This window comes from Epinephelus moara, chromosome 14, assembly GCF_006386435.1.
Source record: "Epinephelus moara isolate mb chromosome 14, YSFRI_EMoa_1.0, whole genome shotgun sequence".
In the NCBI taxonomy this organism is placed as follows: domain Eukaryota; kingdom Metazoa; phylum Chordata; class Actinopteri; order Perciformes; family Serranidae; genus Epinephelus; species Epinephelus moara.
In genome coordinates, this window is record NC_065519.1 from 12,192,824 (window position 1) to 12,214,287 (window position 21,464).

At 40.1% G+C, this 21,464-nt stretch overlaps 1 protein-coding gene across 3 annotated transcripts in view; it reads right to left on the minus strand.

Annotated features, from left to right (window-relative positions):
- The window catches only part of pld1a (phospholipase D1a), a 60,085-nt gene that overhangs the window by 6,924 nt on the left and 31,697 nt on the right, over positions 1 to 21,464 (minus strand). For all 3 annotated transcript variants that reach the window (XM_050061078.1, XM_050061079.1, XM_050061077.1), the window contains 12 exons: positions 19,073 to 19,131; positions 17,404 to 17,496; positions 16,451 to 16,603; positions 14,577 to 14,726; positions 12,750 to 12,833; positions 7,098 to 7,179; positions 6,753 to 6,863; positions 4,239 to 4,424; positions 2,434 to 2,647; positions 2,205 to 2,333; positions 1,716 to 1,834; positions 1,178 to 1,291 (listed from right to left, as the gene is read on the minus strand). In XM_050061078.1, the coding sequence (XP_049917035.1) occupies positions 1,178 to 1,291; positions 1,716 to 1,834; positions 2,205 to 2,333; positions 2,434 to 2,647; positions 4,239 to 4,424; positions 6,753 to 6,863; positions 7,098 to 7,179; positions 12,750 to 12,833; positions 14,577 to 14,726; positions 16,451 to 16,603; positions 17,404 to 17,496; positions 19,073 to 19,131 (1,494 nt within the window). The remainder of the gene's footprint in view (positions 1 to 1,177; positions 1,292 to 1,715; positions 1,835 to 2,204; positions 2,334 to 2,433; positions 2,648 to 4,238; positions 4,425 to 6,752; positions 6,864 to 7,097; positions 7,180 to 12,749; positions 12,834 to 14,576; positions 14,727 to 16,450; positions 16,604 to 17,403; positions 17,497 to 19,072; positions 19,132 to 21,464) is intronic.

Below are 21,464 nucleotides of genomic sequence, written 5' to 3' on the forward strand. Positions count from 1 at the left end.
TGATTATATATTTTTTTTTAAATCATCCATTGGATTTTTTAATTTAATGTATTTCATTTTTTGTGTCTCACCCACGACTTTTGTCACTTTGAATTTATTTATATGTACATGTAAATGTTTATGCAATTGATTTTTTTTGGCTGCTAAACGGTACAATAGGGATGAAGCTCTATTGGAGCAAAAAAAAAAGGCAGGGTATACTACATTTTTCCCATTGTATCTGTGATTTATTGCATTTTGTATGACTTTAAATACCAATACCAAATATATAAAAAAACAAAACAAAAACAAAACAAAAACAATAACTACTGAACACCATATATTTTTTTCATGACTTTTCCCACTTTCTAAACTTCAAATTTTGTTTAATACTAATAATATACTACTTTATTTATATATGATATAATATTTCATTTATATTTAATTTTAATTTATATTTAAAAAATAATAAAATTAAAAATCATTTATTTATTAAAATTATTTTATAATATTCAATACATTTAATTTATACTTAAATAATTACTATTAATATACTAAAAATACCCAGTGGTAAATAATTCCCATTAAGACATTAACTTTACTGTCAAAAAAGAAAACATTTAATTGGTGCATATCATTGGCTGTAGTTATAGAGGATACAAATGGAGAAGTTGTACATGGAGGTGTCAGGTTAATAACACACAGTTTGAATAAAACACACGATCATTTATGAAACAAAACTGAGAAAACCAAAGAACACCTTCTCTTAGAACAAAACCTGATGGAGTTGTGATGGGATCTTCGTGCGCTTCTTATTTTAGCCGAGCATTTCACTCACAGGTCGCTTCCTTACGGCGAAAAACCTCTGAGTGTCAATCGCGAGTGCAAACCTTTGTAGTTACATAACTTTTTGGCCCATGGAGAGTTTTTTAACGCTCGCTCTCTTTTATCTTTTTCCAGCAGTGCTGCAGACTGGGACGTGGAACACAGTGTGGGGAAGTGGGAGTTTATACTGTTCCTGTGTTCTCTCTGTAATTTTCTACCAGTGGTTCTTTTTAGCTTTGGTGAATGGTTGCTTTTTGCACCCACTTTCTCATTTTGCATAATTATATAGAAGGAAAAAACGACATTTCCTGGACTATGTTTTGTTTTTTGAGATCAGTTAAAGGCAAAAATGGCACTTGTTCGGTTCTCTTACCTGCACTTTGGCATTGACACAGTCAGGGACTTGGTATTTGAGCTCATTGGTGCTGGAGTGAGACTTGGGCAGCAGGAATGGATAAGATAGAGAGCGGTACTTTGGCTTCATGATCTGTAGGAGGGACAGAGGGAGGGTAAATATAGGGTTAGAGGTGGAATGGAAAAGCGTGAAAGCAGGATAACGGGAGGAAAAAGCTGGTTCCATGGAAAGCATGAGTGTGAGGGTATTTTTAATGTCAATGGCCGTGTTGTTAACTGAATTATTTCCACTGTTTGAGCCACACATTTCCTGAGAGTTTGCCAGGGTAGTGTTTAATGTTCTGCTTATTTTTTAGGTCAATAAATCATGATTTTCCAAACTTAAATTTTGCATTAGCTAGCTTCCACTTGCTCTATTGTGACTGTGAATTTGAATAAGAAGTAGTGCCATTAGGTGCCATCAAAATAATCATAATAATTAGCTCAGAAAATCTAAGTTTGCTCCTCTACATCCCTGTGTGTGCATAATAAAGGACACAGTGTGTGTGTTGCAGTACCTTAGTAAAGTTCCAGCGCTGAATGAAGTGCCTGGCCACATCCCGCGCAGCTCTGCCATGAACCACTGCGGCGATGTCATGCCAAGGCATTCTGGGAGTGGTGTACCTGTCGATGAAGTCTGCACAGAGTGGAAGCAACCCAGTGACGACAGGAGAAACGGATGTAAAAAGACACGGTAAGATGGAGTTAAAGGGACAGACAGAAGGAGAGGAGGTGGGAGAAAGGAGCACAGCGGGGTCAGAGAGTTCGGAGCAGAGAGAGGGAGAGAAAAAAATAGGAACAAATAAGTGTTTTATGTGCTCGGCTCCAGGTTTCCAGATGAATATTTGTTTCCATCAAACTGGTGTAACAGGGAAAAGTATGAGACTAAGATTAATATTAAGCAGGGGTTTGATTACTAGACATACAGACCCTGTAATTAGGGGAGCATTTCAGAGACCTAATGAGGAGTTTGTGTAAGTGTGTGTGTTTCTGTGTATGAAGCAGACCATCAAAAGGTTTCTCCAGCTGGATCCAGTCCTTGTAGACAAAGTTGCAGTAGTCCTTCCCGTGCCAGAAGCGTGTGTTGCCCTGTAACTCTCCAACACCTGTCTTCAGGCTCCGCACTGAACCACTCCCTAAACACACACACGCACACACACACATACAGCATGAAAAATGGACTGCATAAACAGTACAGTTCACCTTATTCTCGCATATCCTCTCCCATACACACACCTGCGCTGTCCACACTGCTGACACTGTCTGCATGCTGCATAGTGTGTTTGTGCAGGTGTCTGTACAGGCTGAAGCGAGCCTTCCTACTGCGTCCGATCCCCTTCAGCTTGGGCAAGTCCGCAGGATCGCCGGGCGGCGTCCCTCGCCCATTGCTCTTGGAGACGTCCTCAACGAAGGACACACCCTTACTGGACTGATTGTTGGTGGAGGCAGCCTGGGAACATGGAAACAACAGCGGATGTACAGTCGGTTGCTAGTTTGTTAGCTTCAACTAGCTAAAACTGAAACAGTCTAATATGACACCTAACAATAAATCCTACGTTCATAAAGGTGATAACGTTTAGAGGTGTTGATTCAACGTCATGGTAGTTTTGGAGGCTGATTGTGGTGCTGGTGATTTAGACTTTCATTATTAATACAAATACCATAGGGAAGATCAATAAGGTTGAGAAGGACAGGTGAAAACTCAGTTAAGGGTTTTGTGTGTTTTCTGTGTATATCTACACTCACCGGCCTCATTAACCTAAAAAGTGAACGCAATAACTACAGGAAGTTTGTGTAAAATTAGAGTTTTCGATTCATTTTGAGCGTATTTTTCCTGTGAATGCTGCATCAGTGATGAGTTTTCCTGACATTTTCTCTAACTTTGTATATTATTCTCTGTTTGCATTGTGCTACAAAACATGGCACCTGTTTCTACAGCCAATCAGCTTGTAGTGACGTCCACTGGTTAAGTCCACAGACAGCGAATACAGTCCATCTGATGCTCGTTTTGTTTATGTATTTCGCCGTTTCATCACTACTACAAATGCAGCTGTAGCCAGTATCTCACTATCACTATCCTCATTCATACTTTAAGAAGCTACAAATTATATCCAGCCACAAAATAAGCTGGAAATCAGAGCGGAAGAACAGAGAGTTGTTGCATAGCGATGATACACCATCTTATCTAGTTGCATTGGTGTGAACCGGCAGGTTTTCAGAACGTTGCAGAATGGCGCATTGCAAGTAGATGCCTGTTTCGACTTGTCTTGGCTCAAATCTTTGGTCTGAACTGGGCAATAGTCTGTGAGAATTTTTAAGTCAATGTCTTGAATGATAACAATTTCATTCAGTTTTACCTGTCAGGGACTTGGTATTTGAAGAAATGAGTGACATGCTGAGATATAGCTCTGTTTTCTTATGCCCTTAAAAATCAAAAAGGCCTCACGACCATCCTGTGAAGCTTTGGCGGCACCTAGTCAGGCCCCCCAGGTTGGGAACCAGTGGTGTGGCATATGGATCCAGCTAGGGGTGAGAGTGTCGACCTTTTCCATTAAAGCCATAACAAAATGGAACTCCCTTCCATCCCATAGCCAAACTTTTGGTTATATCTCTGTATACTGCATAGGATTTTATTTATTGAAATGTATGCTTGTTAAAAAATAAATGAAAGATTAATGAATAAAAAATATGCCAGCGTAGTTGAGTATGAGAATGTGTGTGTGTGTGCTGTATGTGTGTCATTAAAGAGAAGAGGTCAGATCGATAGCTGGCTGTGAAAGTGTTTGCCTTTTATATTCCGTATTCATGCACGTACACAATCACCCCAGGCTATCACTGAGGGTACACGCAGTGATACCACGTCACCACCCTCCGGGCAACTGTGTGAGTTAGATTGAAATGGATTTCTGCGTTTCCTGTCCTCCCTCTCATATTTGAACCACTCGTCAGGAGGTTGGAACCACATTTATTGCCAATAACTCCAAACTGGAGACAAGACGTATAATTAGTTGTGTGTGTTTGTGTGTAACTGTGTGTCTGACCTGCTCGAGGGCCACAGAGCGCGTCACGCTGCCGACATCAGTCAGCCGGTGCTCTCTGTCGTCCCAGCGACCGTAGGCCAGGTCGATCCCGCCCACGAAGGCCACGGATTGGTCGATAACGACGATCTTCTCGTGATGTGCCCACAGATAGACGGAGGAGGAGACGTGGTCTGGGTGACGCATCACCTGGAACACAAACATATGAAATATAATAGTACATAGAAGGTATCATATGTAACAGTGTGTTTATTTCTTCACATACTTGGCCAAAAAGCCGGTTCTGGTTTCTTTTCATCATCTCCAACAAGTCATTAACAACTAATACAAAAAGGATTTGGATTTTCTCACACCATGAACATGATGTAGAATAAAGCAGCTGGACTCGGCTCACTGAGAATCTGTTGGGATTAAACTTCAGAACAGACTGTTTCTGTTTGTCTTTCTCCGTTTCGGTTTCTGACAGGGAACCTTTTGATTACTACGGAAGCCCTGAGAGGCACGTAGGGAAAATAAATCTGGTTACATTTTCTAAGTCTGATCAAAACTGCTTTCTCTCCTGTGTTTATGACCTACGAACAGGTGAAAGAAAAGATATTTCCAGGATGACTTTCCAAGTTCCTTTATTTCTAAACATGTGAAACAGGTGAAAAAAAAGTTTTGCCAGAATCATTTTTTCTAAGTTACCTTTTTTTCCATCTGTGAAAACATTCAGGTTTTCTTCCAGGTGAGTTTCAATTTCTAATGCTAACAGCATATTAGCGCAGATTGAAATACATTTCCAGCCAAAAGAAAGACATGTTGCTAAAATTGTAACTAGCACATAAAACACATATATGTACCTTGTGATTAAAGAAATAAGAAATTAAAACTCACCTGGAAGAAAACAAAATGCTTTTAGTCCTATTTAAAACACATTTAGTGGTGCACTTCAGCCTCTTTTGGCCAAAATGAGTATTACAACAACAAACACTTGGTGAAGATCCAAAACGATCCTGACCAATTTTTTTTTCTATGGCCAAAACTTTTTTTTCTTTTTTTACCTGATTGCACACATTTAAAAAAGCAACTTGAGAAAAAATGATCCTGGCAAAACCTGTATTGTCACCTGTTCTTAAGTCATAAACACAGGAGAGAAAACAAGTTAGATCACATTTAAAACAATGGGTCATCAGGAGTGTTTTTCAAAGCGCATACTTCGGTTTCTGTTCTGTTTCTCCATACTTCTGGGACTGTGTGCAAGTGTTGCTCTGCAGTTGTAGAGGATGTGAATGGAAACCCAAAATATAAGCTACTAACGTCAACCAGGCCAGATGTGTCGATCATTGTTACGAGGAGAAAACAAACCGGAGGCTACTTATCCCCGCTACTTTCAGGAGCTTTAGGACGCAAAAGCAGAATGGGAGAAGGTGTAGGTATATGAATGGAAACAGACTGGACATGATAATGCACAATACGATCACCAGCACCCTTCTATAATTAAGCAGTATCTCACGAGAGGGAGTGACGTTGTACTGTATATCGTCACAGTTGTAATTCGGTCATAGGCACCGAATTAATTGGTTGGTCTCTCTAACTGTGTGTTACTGTTACAACATCACGACCTCGAGTGTGATATTGCTTTTATACAACAGTTCAACAACAGCTTAAACAGCAATGCTGAGTAAGGAAATGTTAACAAAAGGTGATGAAATAAATTATTTAAGTATGTCATGTAGCTCCGCGAAAACAAACAGTTCCCCCGGTCTGTTGCCAGGCAACGCAGCACACACGCCAGGAACTCACAAGCTACTTTGTATTTACACTGATCTGCAGCTGTGTAACTTCATCCAGCTCGGCTGATAAAACATTGGCAAACCTGGATGTTGGCACGGCCGGATTCAAACACACTTGGAGGTCTGCACAGAAGAGTCCTGGCTTTCCTTTTCCTCGTCCTCTCCTGACGACCACTCATAATTTAATTCAAATGTAATTTTGGGGAAAATATCCATCTTCTTGGTGTAACGATATAGTGTCAGTTTGCGTCAATGTAGCGAGTGTGACAGTTGGTTAATTAACGGCTGTATTTATATTTATAACACCTGTGAGCGGAGTGATTTTACTGTTACAAGTCCCAGTGATGTTATACTCTATATCAGCACTCACGGAATGCCTCTCGTCCAATCAAATTACTCGGTCAGAGCTAACTGTTGTGTAATGTAGCATATAATGTATGACATGACACAACAACCTTCGGGGGATGCTTTTTCTGGTGGCACACTGGTGGAAGCAGAGCAGTGTGGATAAATGAAAATGAAAACAATAAACAGTGTATTTCGGGTGGCAACGCATTACATGACATTGTAAATGTAATAATATAACCCGAAATTCTGTTGGTACCACGTTATATTAGTTTGTTACTGCGAAAAAGTAATATATTACCACACCAGTCCCAAACAAACACTCATTATAACACTGTCGTTTCTGATTCTCGTTTAGAACTGCATCCTCTTTCACTACCCATAATCCCTCAGTTACCTTGATGTTAGGGTGTAGGTGCATGAGGGTCCTCTTGCTGTAGCCAGAATTGATACCCAGGGCGAGCTCCACCTCCTTATACAGCATCACAAAGATGCGCACTCCCTGTTGCTGCAGAGACAGACAGGAAACACAACATTGAGAACACATTTCATGACATTAAACACGTTCTACTGTTTATATTTCATTGGTTTCAATACGTCATGAAGCACTTCCGAGGAGGAGATCCTGATTATTGTTATCTGATGTTATCCTAATGTTTTTATGAGTGCAGAGTCTGTAGTGTTCAATGCTAGGCCTGGGATTTAACGTCAATAATGTTAATCTAGCAGCTCAAGTACTTACTGCTTTGCGTTTGAGGGTACAGTCCAGTCTCCACCTGTTGCCCTCCACCACAGGTCTCTTCAGGAAGATCTCTGGACTCAGCCTGGCCAAAAAAAGAGGTAGACACAGACAGAGAGTGAAAAACTTACACATTTCTGAAAGCATCATTACTTACTAAAACTTTAAAGATGTAGAAAACTGATGTTTACATTCACCCTTTAGCGCTACCAACACATTATAAACACTTAACATATGACAGACATGACATAATGATATAGTCTCAACATGAGTCATTCACACTGGCATCCTGAGCTTACACGTCCACAATGCCATTGGCTCACATTACACAGGCTGACACCTCATTGGTTTAGACCATAAGCCCAGTGATTACTGCCTTGGAACACAGGGATTTCAGCCACGTCGAACAGTTGCACATTTGGCTCAGAGGGACCATAAAGCATTAGATTCAAAATTACACTTTGACGAATATTATAACTGTGGCAGAGGGGACAAAAGCCGTGTTTGTTTCCTGTTAGAAAACTCCACAAAAACACTGCTAAAGGGAGAAGGAAAGAAAAAGTCACTTTAAGGATAGCTGGTTATTTGATTTGCATCTTTGAAACACCACTTGCAAGGTCACTGTACCCTCAGATGTGACCGTTATCTGACAATAAGACTTTTAAATTCAACTTATTATCTTTGAACTATTTTGAACTCAGCTTCTTCATTTGAACACATTTCAGACGCTAAACTTCATTATATATTTGGCTTACATGCCCGTGTGAAAAAGACACACACACACAGTGCAGGGTGGCACACCTGTACTTTCAAGTCCTCTGACAGCTCACATAATCACTTCTTATCTGAGGAACTTGACCCAGACAGTGAATTAAGAAGAGACAGACAGATGGAGACAAAGGGTGTGCAGCGGAAGTGTAAACAGATACTTTATGGAGACTTGGTCTTTCTCTTAGTGTATTTCTATTCTGGGTGAGTGGATGAGGCTGTAATTAGAGCCACGGGCATTGCGTCGCCCAGACAGCCAGGACTTGTGGGTAATACATAATGTAATGCGTAGCAGCATGTACTACACCAGCAGGGTATCAAAGTGTCAGCTCGGTGTTTGAAAGGTGTGTGATGATGGCCCCTGTGTGTGTATCAAACTACTAAAGTAAGCTATTATAACTACACTATGTTGTTTTCAGCTGATGCATGATTATATTTTCACAGCATCATCTACTTACTACAATTAAGAAACTGCTCCTACTAAAATAATCAGCGACCTCAGATGAAATTCTGATGAAAAAAAGGTCTCAGTTCTTGTCCTCTTAGACCTTAGCGTAGCATTTGAAACGACTGATCATGACATCTTAATCAATCGTCTTGAAAATTTGGTTGGTCTCTCTAACTGTGTGTTAAACGGGTTCAAAACATACATTACTGGGAGGGAGTTTTATGTCAGTCTTGGAGATCAAGTGTCTGAGAAACATGACCTCTCTTTTGGGGTTGCACAAGGGAGCTGCCTGGGTCCACTATTTTTCTCACTGCTGCCACTTGGTGACAACATTAAAAAACACCATAGTTTCCATAGTTACGCAGATGACACGCAACTGTACATGTGTGCTGAACCAAATGATGCTGCAGCCATTAACTCCATTACTCCCAGTCTTTTGGCAGTAAATACATTAATCAGCAATTATTTCTTAAAGATAAATGAGGAGAAAACTGAAATCCTGCTTGCCAGCCCTTAAACAAAAAGAGAAATGCTGTTTACTAATCTGGGGAATTTAACTCCCTGGGTGACAAGTCCTGGTGTGATCCTTGATTCAGATCAGAGCCTCAAGTACCACATAAACAAGACCACCTCAGAAACATCGCTAAGGTACGACCATTTCGAATGAAAAAGATTCAGAGGAATTGATTCATTCCTTTATTTCAAGCCGATTGGACTACTGTAACGCGCTTTTTACTGGCCTCCCAAAAAGCACCACTGAGAGACTTCAGCTGATTCATAACTCAGCAGCTCGGCTTTTAACCAGAACCAGGAGGAGAGAGCGCATCAGGCCAGTCTTACCTGCTCTGCACTGACTTCCTGTTGCATTTAGAATAGATTTTAAGCTCCTCCTCCTTGTATACAAAGCCCTAAATGGGCTGGGATTGAGCTACATTGCTAACTCCCTTGTTAACTATTTGCCTCCAAGAACACTGCGATTATCTGCTGCTGGTTTATTGGAGGTTCCCAGTAACAGCCGCAGGAAAACTGGAGATGCAATCTTTGATAATTACGCCCCAAAGCTGTGGAACAAACTACCTATAGATGTCAGGGAAGATAGCTTGCTGAATATTTTAAAAAGAAAGCTAAAAACGTATCTGCTCATATTAGCCTTTAACTAGCTTTCTGATACAGGTCTGACACTCTTTCTTTTTATGCTTCCGTGCTGTATTTCTTGAAAGGTTAAGTCTATTATTATTAAACCATCTGAGAAAGACTTACAGGTACAAGCACACAGACAGACATATGTGTGATGGTGGATGCTGATGCAATCAATGCTTGATGTGTGCACGTACACATCATTCTGCAATATGGCATATCTTGCCCTGCCCTTTTAATATTTTTTTTAGGACTCTTTTGCCTTTATTCAAGAATCGACAGCAGAGAAAGATTGAAAACATGGGGAAACAGCGAGGGGGACTGACACACAACAAAGGTTACAAGCCAATAAACAGCACTGTGCCAAGAAAGGCTCAGACGAAGAGTGCGAGCGAGCAAGTAAACAAGGCTGTAAACAACGCAGGGCTTAAATGTTTAGAAAGACCGTCTTCATCAGGACAGAAGTGTACTTGACATGTTGACCTCGAGGATACGCATGATGTGTTTTGGTGACTCATACTGAATGTAAACATAACGTTTGTTTGTTTACAGAGTCAACAGGGGCACCTTTAATTCAGGCTTTCAGGTATCACGAATCTGGCTCATATTTAAGCAGGGTGCATCGTCATGGTTACCTGCAGCATGCTGTACGGCACGGCTTACCTAAGATTCCGAGGATCAGACCTGACCATTTTTATAGCTCAGTAAATCATTTTGCCCGCCGTGATAATTATGTTAGAGACAGAAGAAACATTTTTGCACAGCCGTGTGTCTAAACCACAGATTTTTTTTAAATAGAAACTGTTTTATTTAATGTTTTACTGGGTTTTAATTATCAGTTCGGTTTGTTCTGAAGAAAGAGGAGGAGGGATGCCAGACCGATGGTGACCTGGCGCTGTTACTGCTGTTACCCTCTACTTAGGAGACTCGCTGTCTGCAGGTCCGCTGCCTCAGGTACATTTTAAGATAAAGTGTTAGCCTACATACAGACAGCTTTCATTTGAGTTTGTCTTTAACACTGTTCCTAACGCTGTTAGCACTGCGAGCGCGATGTGCTTGTGTCGACCACGATCGATTGAAATATGGCTTTCTACATGCTGATCACATGTATTGATAAATTATTGGCTTGGCTGGCAGAGGTTTTATCGTACTTACTTACAGTAACAAGCGTAGTTGTCGTCAACTAGAGTAATCTTGAAGTTATATTCCCTTCATCTGCACCGCGGCCTCTCTGCTGTTGTCTGACTTCACTCTGTTGAGTTTGTGTGTGTGTGTGTGTGTGTCTGTGTCTGTGTCTGTGTCTGTCTGTGTGTGCAGCGCGCGCTGTGAGGAGGGGAGCGTATCTATGTTTCCAGGGTTCTATGTTCCCCACTTAACCCTGCAAAAAAGGTTCTATGTTCCCCGCTTACACAAAAAGGGTTCTATGTTCCCCGCTTACACAAAAAGGGTTCTATGTTCCCCCCTCAACCAAGCGGGAAACATAGAACCCTTTTTGGTTGAGCAGGGTACATAGAACCCTTTTTGGTTGAGCGGGGAACATAGAACCCTTTTTGGTTGAGCGGGAAACATAGAACCCTTTTTGGTTGAGCGGGAAACATAGAACCCTTTTTGGTTGAGCGGGGAACATAGAACCCGGGAAACATAGAACCTTTTTGGGTGGTAAGTGGGGAACATATAACCCTTTTTGGTTGAGCGGGGAACATAGAACCCGGGAAACATAGAACCTTTTTGGGTGGTAAGCGGGGAACATAGAACCCTTTTTGGTTGAGCTGGGAACATAGAACCCGGGAAACATAGAACCTTTTTGGGTGGTAAGCGGGGAACATAGAACCCTTTTTGGTTGAGCGGGAAACATAGAACCCTTTTTGGTTGAGTGGGGAACATAGAACCCGGGAAACATAGAACCTTTTTGGGTGGTAAGTAGGGAACATAGAACCCTTTTTGGTTGAGCAGGGAACATAGAACCCCTTTTGGTTGAGCGGGGAACATAGAACCCGGGAAACATAGAACATTTTTGGGTGGTAAGCGGGGAACATAGAACCCTTTTTGGTTGAGCAGGAAACATAGAACCCGGGAAACAGAACTCGGGAAACATAGGGATGACCCCGTGAGGGGGAGCTCAGCCCTGACAGGGTCATCCCTATGTTTCCAGGGTTCTTTGTTTCCCGGGTTCTATGTTTCCCACTTACACAAAAAGGGTTCTATGTTTCCTGCTTGGTTGAGCGGGCAACATAGAACCCGGGAAACATATAACCTTTTTTGTGTAAGCGGGGAACATAGAACCTTTTTTGCAGGGTTAAATGGGGAACATAGAACCCGGGAAACATAGATACGCTCCCACCCTGACATGCAGAGAGCAACTCATTTGCTCATGTTCTGAAGACATGATGATCGCGCATTACACGGCCAGCTTCAGGAAGTTCACCGGTATCGTTGGCTTGTCAACAAATGCACGCGCAGAAAGATTTTTGTGACAATTGTAACAGACTTTACCGTTTTTCATCTGTAGGGGGACCCCGGGAGGTAAAAAGCACAATCCTCCATTGTGTTGCTTCAAGTTGCCAGGGATAAAAAGCTGAGCACATATTGCAGAAGCTGGTCTGGCAACCTGTCTGTGACAAGCTGAACAGCATTGGAGAAACACTAATTTGTAACATGAAACTGCTTTATTCAGCGTTTTTACTGGTTTAAATCACCTGGTCCGTTTGTTCTGGAGAGTAAGAGTCCTCTGTGGGTAATTCGGCTCCCAGTAAAAACCTCCTGAACAATGAATCCTAACTGGGAGTTCAAGCTTGGCACACAAGTGTCACCTGGTTGCTATCTGCTAACCTCACCACTGGATGCCACTAAATCCTACACACTGCTCCTGTCGGTGTATCACTTACTCTCAATACTTTATTCATTATGTAACAGAAAATTTTCACTATGAAATAAAATGAATGCATAATCTTGACTGGAGTTAATAGCCAGCTTTGTTACACTGGTTATCCAAAATTTCCTGTGTTTGGTTCTGTGAAGGCCAGTAGCTCAAAGAGAGCCAGATATAGTTAAACTTGCTTCGTGATACAGGCTCCTGGTTGAGTCCACTTATCCAGAATAGACTATGTTTTTTCAGTCTTTTTGCTTCTCAGGGATTATTAGTGTCAGTTTTGGGGACAGTTGAAGCTGCTGCATTAAAGCAGAACTGCTAAAACCCACTGAGCTGTGTATTTCTGGGTTCTCACACTTCAGCGCTGACTGCAGACACATCTTAACCAGTGTGACATCATGCATCTGTACACAAACAATACACTGAAACTCACCACCAGTCTGTGATGAAGATTTCCTCTTTAGCCTCCTCTAAAGCATCGGCCACATCCTCCATGTAAGTCTTTCCATTCACATACCTGCAAAGAAAATAGTTGTGTAAATTACATGTGAAAATTACTCCCATGTGCTTGTGTTGACACATACACACACACACACACACACACACACACACATGCACAACTTTCCCGCAGCAGTCTCAACCTCGCAAGCTCCAGGCTACACCCATAGCTGTGTCATCAAAACATAAATGCTCTGTTTTTTCCATTAGCTCACAGGACCGCAGCCTGTTTTTCCCTCAGGCTCCGTGCTGAGTGCAAAGACAATGTAATGACATTATCGCACAGATGATTCAATATCACAGAATCTGCCAGCTGAGGGGGAGAGATCGCAAAAAAAAGACCTGAGAGACGAATAAACAGCCAAAAGAGAGTTGAGCGCTTGGTCCTCTCAAACATTTCTATTGTTACCAGAGAAAGGAGAAACACAGGAAGACAGAGGGAACATAAAATATGGAAAATGTGCGTTAAACATGTATGTAATATATTAAAAAATATTAAAAATAAAATACATATTGTCACTTACACAGCACAGTGACAATATATATATATTTTTTATATTTATTTTTATATATATATTTTTAAAATATTTTAGCATAATATACATTTTATTTTTATTTTGTTAATGCGCATTTAAATTTTTTTTAATCAATTTTTTTAATTTTAATTTTTATTTATTTTATCTTACTGCTTTATTACGGAAGCGTATTGCATTCACTTGACAAATAAAAAAAGCCCTGTTTTTCTGAGTATTTTTTTCTTTTTTTTGGAGTAATTTATTTATTTTTCTGTTTTTTGGTGTAATTTTTTCTGTTTTTCTGAGTAATTTTTTCCCTGGTTTTCGTGGTGATTTTTTTCTGTTTTTCGTGGTAATTTTTTTTCTGAATGAGGAGACGAGATACTTCAAAATCTCGCAAGAAGCTCCCACCTGGCACCTACAAGTGACCGATGCCTGCGTAAAGTCGACAAACTAATGATAACACCATCTATGTGACTTAAAGACAAGAGTATCTCCTAGTGTCTCAAACCCAAAACAAAGTAAAACTGGATTAAACTAAACAAGCGGGTCATGTTTGCTTCCATTATATCAAGCTCTCAAGAAAGGAATGAAAGCGTCTGTTGTTCTATTGCTCTCTTAACTCAGAAAAAAATACTCAGAAAAACAGAAAAAATTACCCCGAAAACAAACAAAAAAAACCCCCACGAAAAACAGAAACAAAATTACCACGAAAAACAGAAAAAATTACACAGAAAAACAGAAAAATAAAAAAATTACTCCGAAAAACAGAAAAAATTACTCAATAAAACAGATTTTTTTTTTTTATTTGTCAAGTGAATACAATACGCTTCCATACTTTATATTTACTATTTCATATTCTTATTTTTACCATATTCTGTATTTTTTAGCATCGGAGCAATTGTTACGAATCACAATTTCCCCATGGGGATCAATAAAGTATTTCTGATTCTGATTCTGTGTTCTGAGTATTTATTTTATGATCCAATTAACAGTTTTCTTGTAGAGAACAAGATTAAATCTTCACATTTCTTAAATTGTATATTTATATTTTCAGTTTGAGTTACTTTTGTAGAGCTGAAAGACTTCTAGAAATGAAATTGTAAATATAAATGAAAAACACTATATATGTCTGTTAGAAAGAAACAAACGTGGAACTTAAATAAAACAAATGCAAATCTTTGCTTTTCTTTTTTCAATTATATGTTTCTAGTTCCAAAAATTGTGCTCTCTCCTGGCATAGTTACCATTTGGCGGGGATGTTTTCCTGTTCCTGTGCGAACGATCCGCAGCGGTGATCTCGGAGGAAAGCCTTCCCATGACTCCTCACGAAGCTCTCGATGCTCTGACCCCACCAGCGAGCGTGTCTGTAGCTGCTGCACTTAAACACCAGGGTCCTGCCAGAAGGATGTACACAGACACAATGAAATACACACTTGAGCTCACACACACAGATACATTTGGTCATTTTACTGGCCCTTACATGAACTGTATTAGTGCCAAAAAATGAGGCAATCCAAATTTTTAGTTTCATTTCACCCTCAGCTTAACACACTGCTGTTTGGTTTATAAAAGCAGGCATTGTGTTTTTCTTTTACGAGATAACAAAGCTCTGTAACCATTCCTAAAATAAAATAAGCCCTGGATTAAGAGCGTTGGAATGAAAAGAAGCTGAAGAAAACAATCCGCCCTGTAACAGCAGTCTGTTCACAACAGCTTTAAGCAAAGAAGCTGTGATTTTTGTTATTGATTTTTTCTCCATTTTTTGGAACACTGGTTGAGATTTGTACTTTAAATTGGAGAGCAAAAAAGTTTATAGCCATCTAAAATGATGGATTAATGGTAAAAAAAAAAATCTGGTTTTCCACATCGTGATCAGCAGAGAAATGTAACACGTTTTCAGCAAAGGGAGAGACTAAAGCTTTTCAACATTTCTACAATTGTTGCAATGAGACAATGGGCCTCTGGGCACAGACTGCAAAAGGCACCACCACCTCTCCTACACAGGACCAAGACAGTCGCGTTGCTTTCACACCTGCCCTGTTCGGTTCGGTTCAATCGAACTCGAGTTCATTTGCCCCCAAAGTGCGGTTCATTTGGGCAGGTGTGAACACAGCAATCACACTCAGGTGTGCACCAAAACAACCAGACCGAGACCTTGTTGAAGAGGTGGTCTCAGTCCAGTTACAAACGAACTCTGGTGCGGTTCGTTTGTGGTGTTAACGCCTTCCGACCTGGATCTGAACCAACTGCAGTCACATGACACATTGTTTGTGTTAAACACGAGCATGTTACAGTCCTGGAGGATTATTAATGTGCACCTCCTCCTGTACTGCCTTAATATGCACATTCAGCACATCCAATGCATCAAAACATTGTTTTCTAGTTGGAGCCGCGCCTCGTTTTCAAACTGTATGGTTTGACTAAAATGAACAATGACAGCAATATAGTCCACGATGAGCAGCGCTAAAATCAACCTGCGTAGTTGTCCCTCCATTGTGACATTAGAAAGTGTCACATTTATCTTGCAAGTGTACTCTTCTTCAACGTTTGCTTTACTTCCTGGATTTTTCCCACATGGAAATTCTGACCAAGGCGTTTGATCTGGTCCACTTTGAGACAAAATTAGTCCCTGATTCGGACCAAAGCAAGATAACTCTAGGTCTTAAAGCACCCTTAGAGTTTGTGGTTGTGCGTCTCTTTGTGGTCGTTATGCATCTTTTGGTGGTTTTATGTTTCTTTGTGGTGATTTTGTGTCTATTCGTACTGATGGCCTTATGGTTGTTTTGCCTGCTTTTGTAGTTCTTTTGTGTCTCTTTCAGTTCCTTACCATCTCTTTGAGGCCTTTTTGTGTCTCTTTGTGGTCATTTCAAGTCTCTTCCTGGTTGTGTACGTGTTAATTTCAGTGGTATTTTGCAGGTGAAGGCCATTGGGGACCCCCAGGCCCATTCAGTAATCCATCCATGGGCCTGTTCTCTTGAGAGTGTAGGAAGTCTCTTATAAGTCTATTTGTTTTACTGTGGGATATATAACTGTTTGGGGTACATTTTCACATCACAAACTGACTATCAAAATATATACAGTATGATAACTCCTTGGGCATCAGAGACAGAAATATCACCTGGACAGGCTGTCAATCCGCACTCCATGTTTGGTCTCTGTGTCTTTGGAGTCCATCTTGATGCTGAACTCTTTGTCCACCAGCAGGACGAACGAGATGGCCCCTGAGTCTGGCTTCATGTACAGCAGGCACGAGTCCTTCACCACCAGCCAGCTACACAACACACACACAAACACACACACAGTCCTCATCAACATAATAATCATCATCAGGATTTGTGTGTAACGCTCTGCAGATCTCGAGTGAATGCTGTGGAGCATTTCTTATATCTCTCATTTTAAGGAAAAGGTGTAGGAAGAAAATCATCATGGGGATGTAGGTGGATGGACAGAGTGTTTCAAACGTGTGGGATTTTTTTGTGTTGTCTTCAGAAAACAACAATAAGAACTGCTCACATAATAATTTGGCTGTGATGAAGAGAAAGAAAACAGACAAACAGATGAAGCGAGAGGCAAGCATGTGCCAATGCAGCTGGGCCGAAGATGCTACGAAGATTCTGTCAGCAAACTACAAAACATCACGACAGCCGAAAGTAACACTTAATAAGATATTATTATTATTGTGGTTTTAAATATGCAATGAGTGGTCACTGGCTTTTAACACCCACACTCTGACAGCTTCCTGCCAGAGATCTGAGTCTGGAATGTGTAATTTCTTTCGTACATAGCTTCCATCACACCTACATGTAGACATGTTTGCCAGTTAAAGAGAGAAATTCAAAAGTCAAATAAAAACGTGGATCCTTTATCTGGTGTTTTATCACACTTGTGAACTGTAGGCAGGAGTGTTGCTATATAAAGCTGTTTGATTACAAGAAGAAAAAACAGTCACAAGCAGTGAGATACGAATTGTGAGTATGGCAACAAAAACAATAGCAGGGACAGCAGGGACAGACTGAAAGACAAGGATAAGGTTGAAGAGAGCGACATACAAGGACAGAGGTAACCACACACCGTTTGGACCAGCGGTAGCAGGCCTGGCTGTGACCACAGCAGTTCATGCCAGGAATACGATGTCCGCCTGAGCGCTTATAGATCATCCCTTCCCTGCAAGAGACAAAAACAATCAAGTATCTTCAAAGAAAAAAGGACTTTGGGGTGGAGGGAGAGTAGAGACTTTGAATATTGTGGTGGATCTGACAACTGCCCAGTTTTTGCTGTTGCTCAAACTACAGATTGTACTTCCGCATTTTTGTATGCCCGTGACCACGGACACAAAGAGTATCTCTCAACTCGGACCAAACTCAGATCAAACAGTGAAACTAAGCAGTGCTGGTCATGTACAAACCAAGATTCTGTTACTGTATTGCCTAAAATATTTTCATTAACAAATCTGAGTGCACTTTTTGGCTGTAATATGGGAATTTGCAAGCAGGAAGTGGGCGCCATCTTGTTTCCTGCGGGGGGGGGGGGGGGGGGGACAAGCAGTGCTGATCAAATATAAACTAAGCTTATTTTACTGCTTTGCCTAAAATATCCTCAGAAACATATTTTTATATATATTTATATTTGCGAACAGGAAGTGGGCACCATATTGTTTCCTGCGGAAAAAAAATCGAAAGAAAGTGGAGAAACTAAGCAGGGCTGATCAAATTTAAACCAAGCTTATTTTACTGTATTGCCTAAAATATCTTCATAAACATATTTAAGGGCGCTTTTTGGATATAATATGTGAATTTGCTGACAGGAAGTGGGCGCCATACTGTTTCCTGAAAAAAAAAAAAAAAAGGGAGAGACCAGTAAAACCACGCAGTCCTGGTCAAATATAAACCAGGATTTTACTGTATTGCCTAAAATATCTATCGAAACATATTTTAGTGCACTCTTTGACTGTAATATGAGAAACTGCAAACAGGAAGTGGATGTCATACTGTTTCCTGAGGAAAAAAACAAAAAAAAACAAAAAGAGAAAACGGTAAAACTAAGCAGCGATGATCAGTTATAAGCCAAGATTAATTTAATGTATTAAAATATCTTCATAAACATATTAAAGGGCACTTTTCGGCTGTAATATGGGATTTTGCAAACAGGAAGTGGGCACCATACTGTTTCCTGAGAAAAAAAAACCCCAAGAGAAAACGGGAAAACTAGGCAGTGCTGATCAAATATAAACCCAAATTATTGTAGTATGTTACCTATTTCTCACCTAAAATGTTTTCCAAACATATTTTAGCTTGCTGTTTGAGTTCATTTGTTATCAGCCACCCACCATGTTGTTTCCTGTGGAAAAACATCCAAGCTCGTATTATGTCACCGACCAGCAGAAGCGTTTAACGGTCTGGTGCGGCGCTGTGTATTCTGGTAGTTGGAGGTTTTTCTACCTCTTGAGCACAATAACATGCCACAGGTCTTTTCCTCTGTTTTCTCTGGTCATGTAGTACCACATTCTAAAGTATTTGCATCTTTATATTGCATAGACAGCCCAGTCGAATGAGAAGACCTCTTCTCTTTCAGCAGGGAAATACTTCTTCAAAGACAGAGACATGTTCATCCTGATCCTCTAGACTTCAGCTCAAGTGCTTCACTCTGCTGTGAACCGTTCAGTGCTTATCCACCTGACACAAGAATTGTTTTTACAGATTGGTTGGGGGTCGGGGGGTTTGGAAGAAGAGAAAATACTCACAGTCCTTTGGGCCCCAAGTCGTGAATAAAAGACAGCTGGCTGACATCAATAAACTCCATCTGAGAAAAGACAGGAAGAGAAAACAAGAGGATTCACACAGTGACTCCTGTAAAAAATACATACTGTGCACTTAACAAATCGACATGTGACTCTGAGCAGGCAGCTGTCGCAGTACGTCCACACATACCATCCACCTGGAGGCAATGTGAGTCATCATCAATGATCTCAACATGTGTTGTCATCTCAGCTCAGATATTAACTTTCAATGTGTCAGAATGATGCATCGTATTAATATGTGAGCACATAACACGCACGATGCTCAGACTAAACCTCCTATTGATTTGTTTTAAAGCTCATTTCACAACTGAGTTAAGGTAAGTAAGGGTGAATGTAAGGTTTAGTATGCTAAAGAGTACACACTGGACGATACTGGCCTAAATATAAGGTGGTACTGGTGATAAGTCACTTCCTTCTTGCATTGTACTTGAAAATCATATATAGTAAATGAAAAGCAGTTGGCAAATATACTACTGTATATGTAACATCCTGTCACATTAAATATTTTTGATGTCCAAAAATGAAAAAGAAACACTGTCTTTTGTTTTCTTTCTCACAGTACTGCACAGTGTTCCTCCTCGGGGCATTTAGCAGCTTAAATAAGCAGCAATAAAATACTTAAATATGCTGAGTGTGTCAACATAAGGCAGACACAGTGTGATGGGTAAACATATTAATCATCTGTGTCAACACTCACTGTTCCACCATGAGGACAGAGCTTAGCAAAATACTGAAAAATAATGTTGATTGTATTTACTTTTACAGAGCATCTACATAAGCCGCCATGATACATTCTGCTCATATAAGGTTGTTTTGCGTCTATCTGAGGTCATGTTGTGGCTCCCTGAGGTGTTTTGTGTCTTTTTTGTGTGTTGCCTTGTAGTGTTGTGTGTTGTAGTGTGTTGCCGAGGAGAAATGTTTAGAAACTAAAGAGCTAAACTGACCATTTTACAGCATTTTAAAAGAAAAATCTTAGATTAGAGATTCTCAAAGTTTTGATATGTGAGTGCCATTTGGGTAACCAGCGTATGATTGAGGACCACAGAGGAAGTCCATACACTATGACTTTTTATGACATACTATACGACTTCTTATGGTTATGCTAAAACAACCACTGTTGATTATATTTAAGTTTGCAGTGCATTTACAGTCACTAACAGGATACTGTAAAATTTTCAATTTAACCCTTTGAAACCTATAAAATAGGGAAAAACTACATTTATAATTATCATTACTGTATATTTAAAATTATGTTACAGAATCATTACATTTTTTCTTGTGTGTTTCTAACTTTCTTTTCTTTCTTTTTTCCTGTATTTCTTTCCATGTTTTTTTATTGTTGTTGTTTTTTTGTTTGTTTGTTTTTAATTTTCTCTTAACTTTATTTATTTTATTTTTTTTTTTACAAATTTCTTGCTATTTTTTGGGGGTCATTTCTTCTTTTGTTGCTCATTGCCTTCTTCCCATGTTTTTGAAAAAAAAAAAAACCCCAAACAAGCCAATTTCGTCAGCTTTCAAAGGGTTAAAGCCGAGTCCCAATTATATGCCCAGTCCCTTTAACCAGCCCGGTGTGGCTACACATTTTGACATATAAAGGCCTGTCTCAATTAGAAGCCTGGACTGGTTGCCAAGCAGTTTATTTATTTATTTATTTATTTATTTATTGTTTTAAGATTATTTTTGTGGGCTTTTTGCCTTTTTAATTGACAGGACAGTATGTGAAATGGGGAGACAGAGAGAGAGAGTGGGGACTGACATGCAGCAAAGGGTCGCAGGCTGGACTCGAACCCGCGACCGCTGCAGCAGGGCAATGCCTCTGTACATGGGGCGCCAGCACTATCCACTACTCCACCGACGCCCCAAGCAGTTTATTTTTATCGGAATTCTTTGGATGTATAAAACCAAGCTGTTGGCTACACACTTCAGCTAACGTTAGTTGCTGCTTAGATCGCACATACAAATATAAATGTTTAAACTTTTGTCAATATGGAGATGCTACACATCGTTAGCTCAGTTAGAATTCAATCGTTCAGTTAATTTTACTGAAACCACGACGACTAACATTAATTCAGATTTACTGGCATGACAACAAAAATGGTAACTGCCTTCATCTGTCATAAAGTCAGAATATGTGTCCGTTCCTCGATTACCTTGTAAGTTATTCATATCCATTTAGTCCGTAAGGGTCCACTAATGAAAGGAATGAAAAGGATTTTTTCATAAAAATTAATCCAAGATGTGAATATTGTTTTAACAGGATAAAGTGGTGCTGGGTCCGAATGATGCTTTGTCGGTTGGAGCTAGATCAAATGAATGATTTGGAATTGTGATGTTA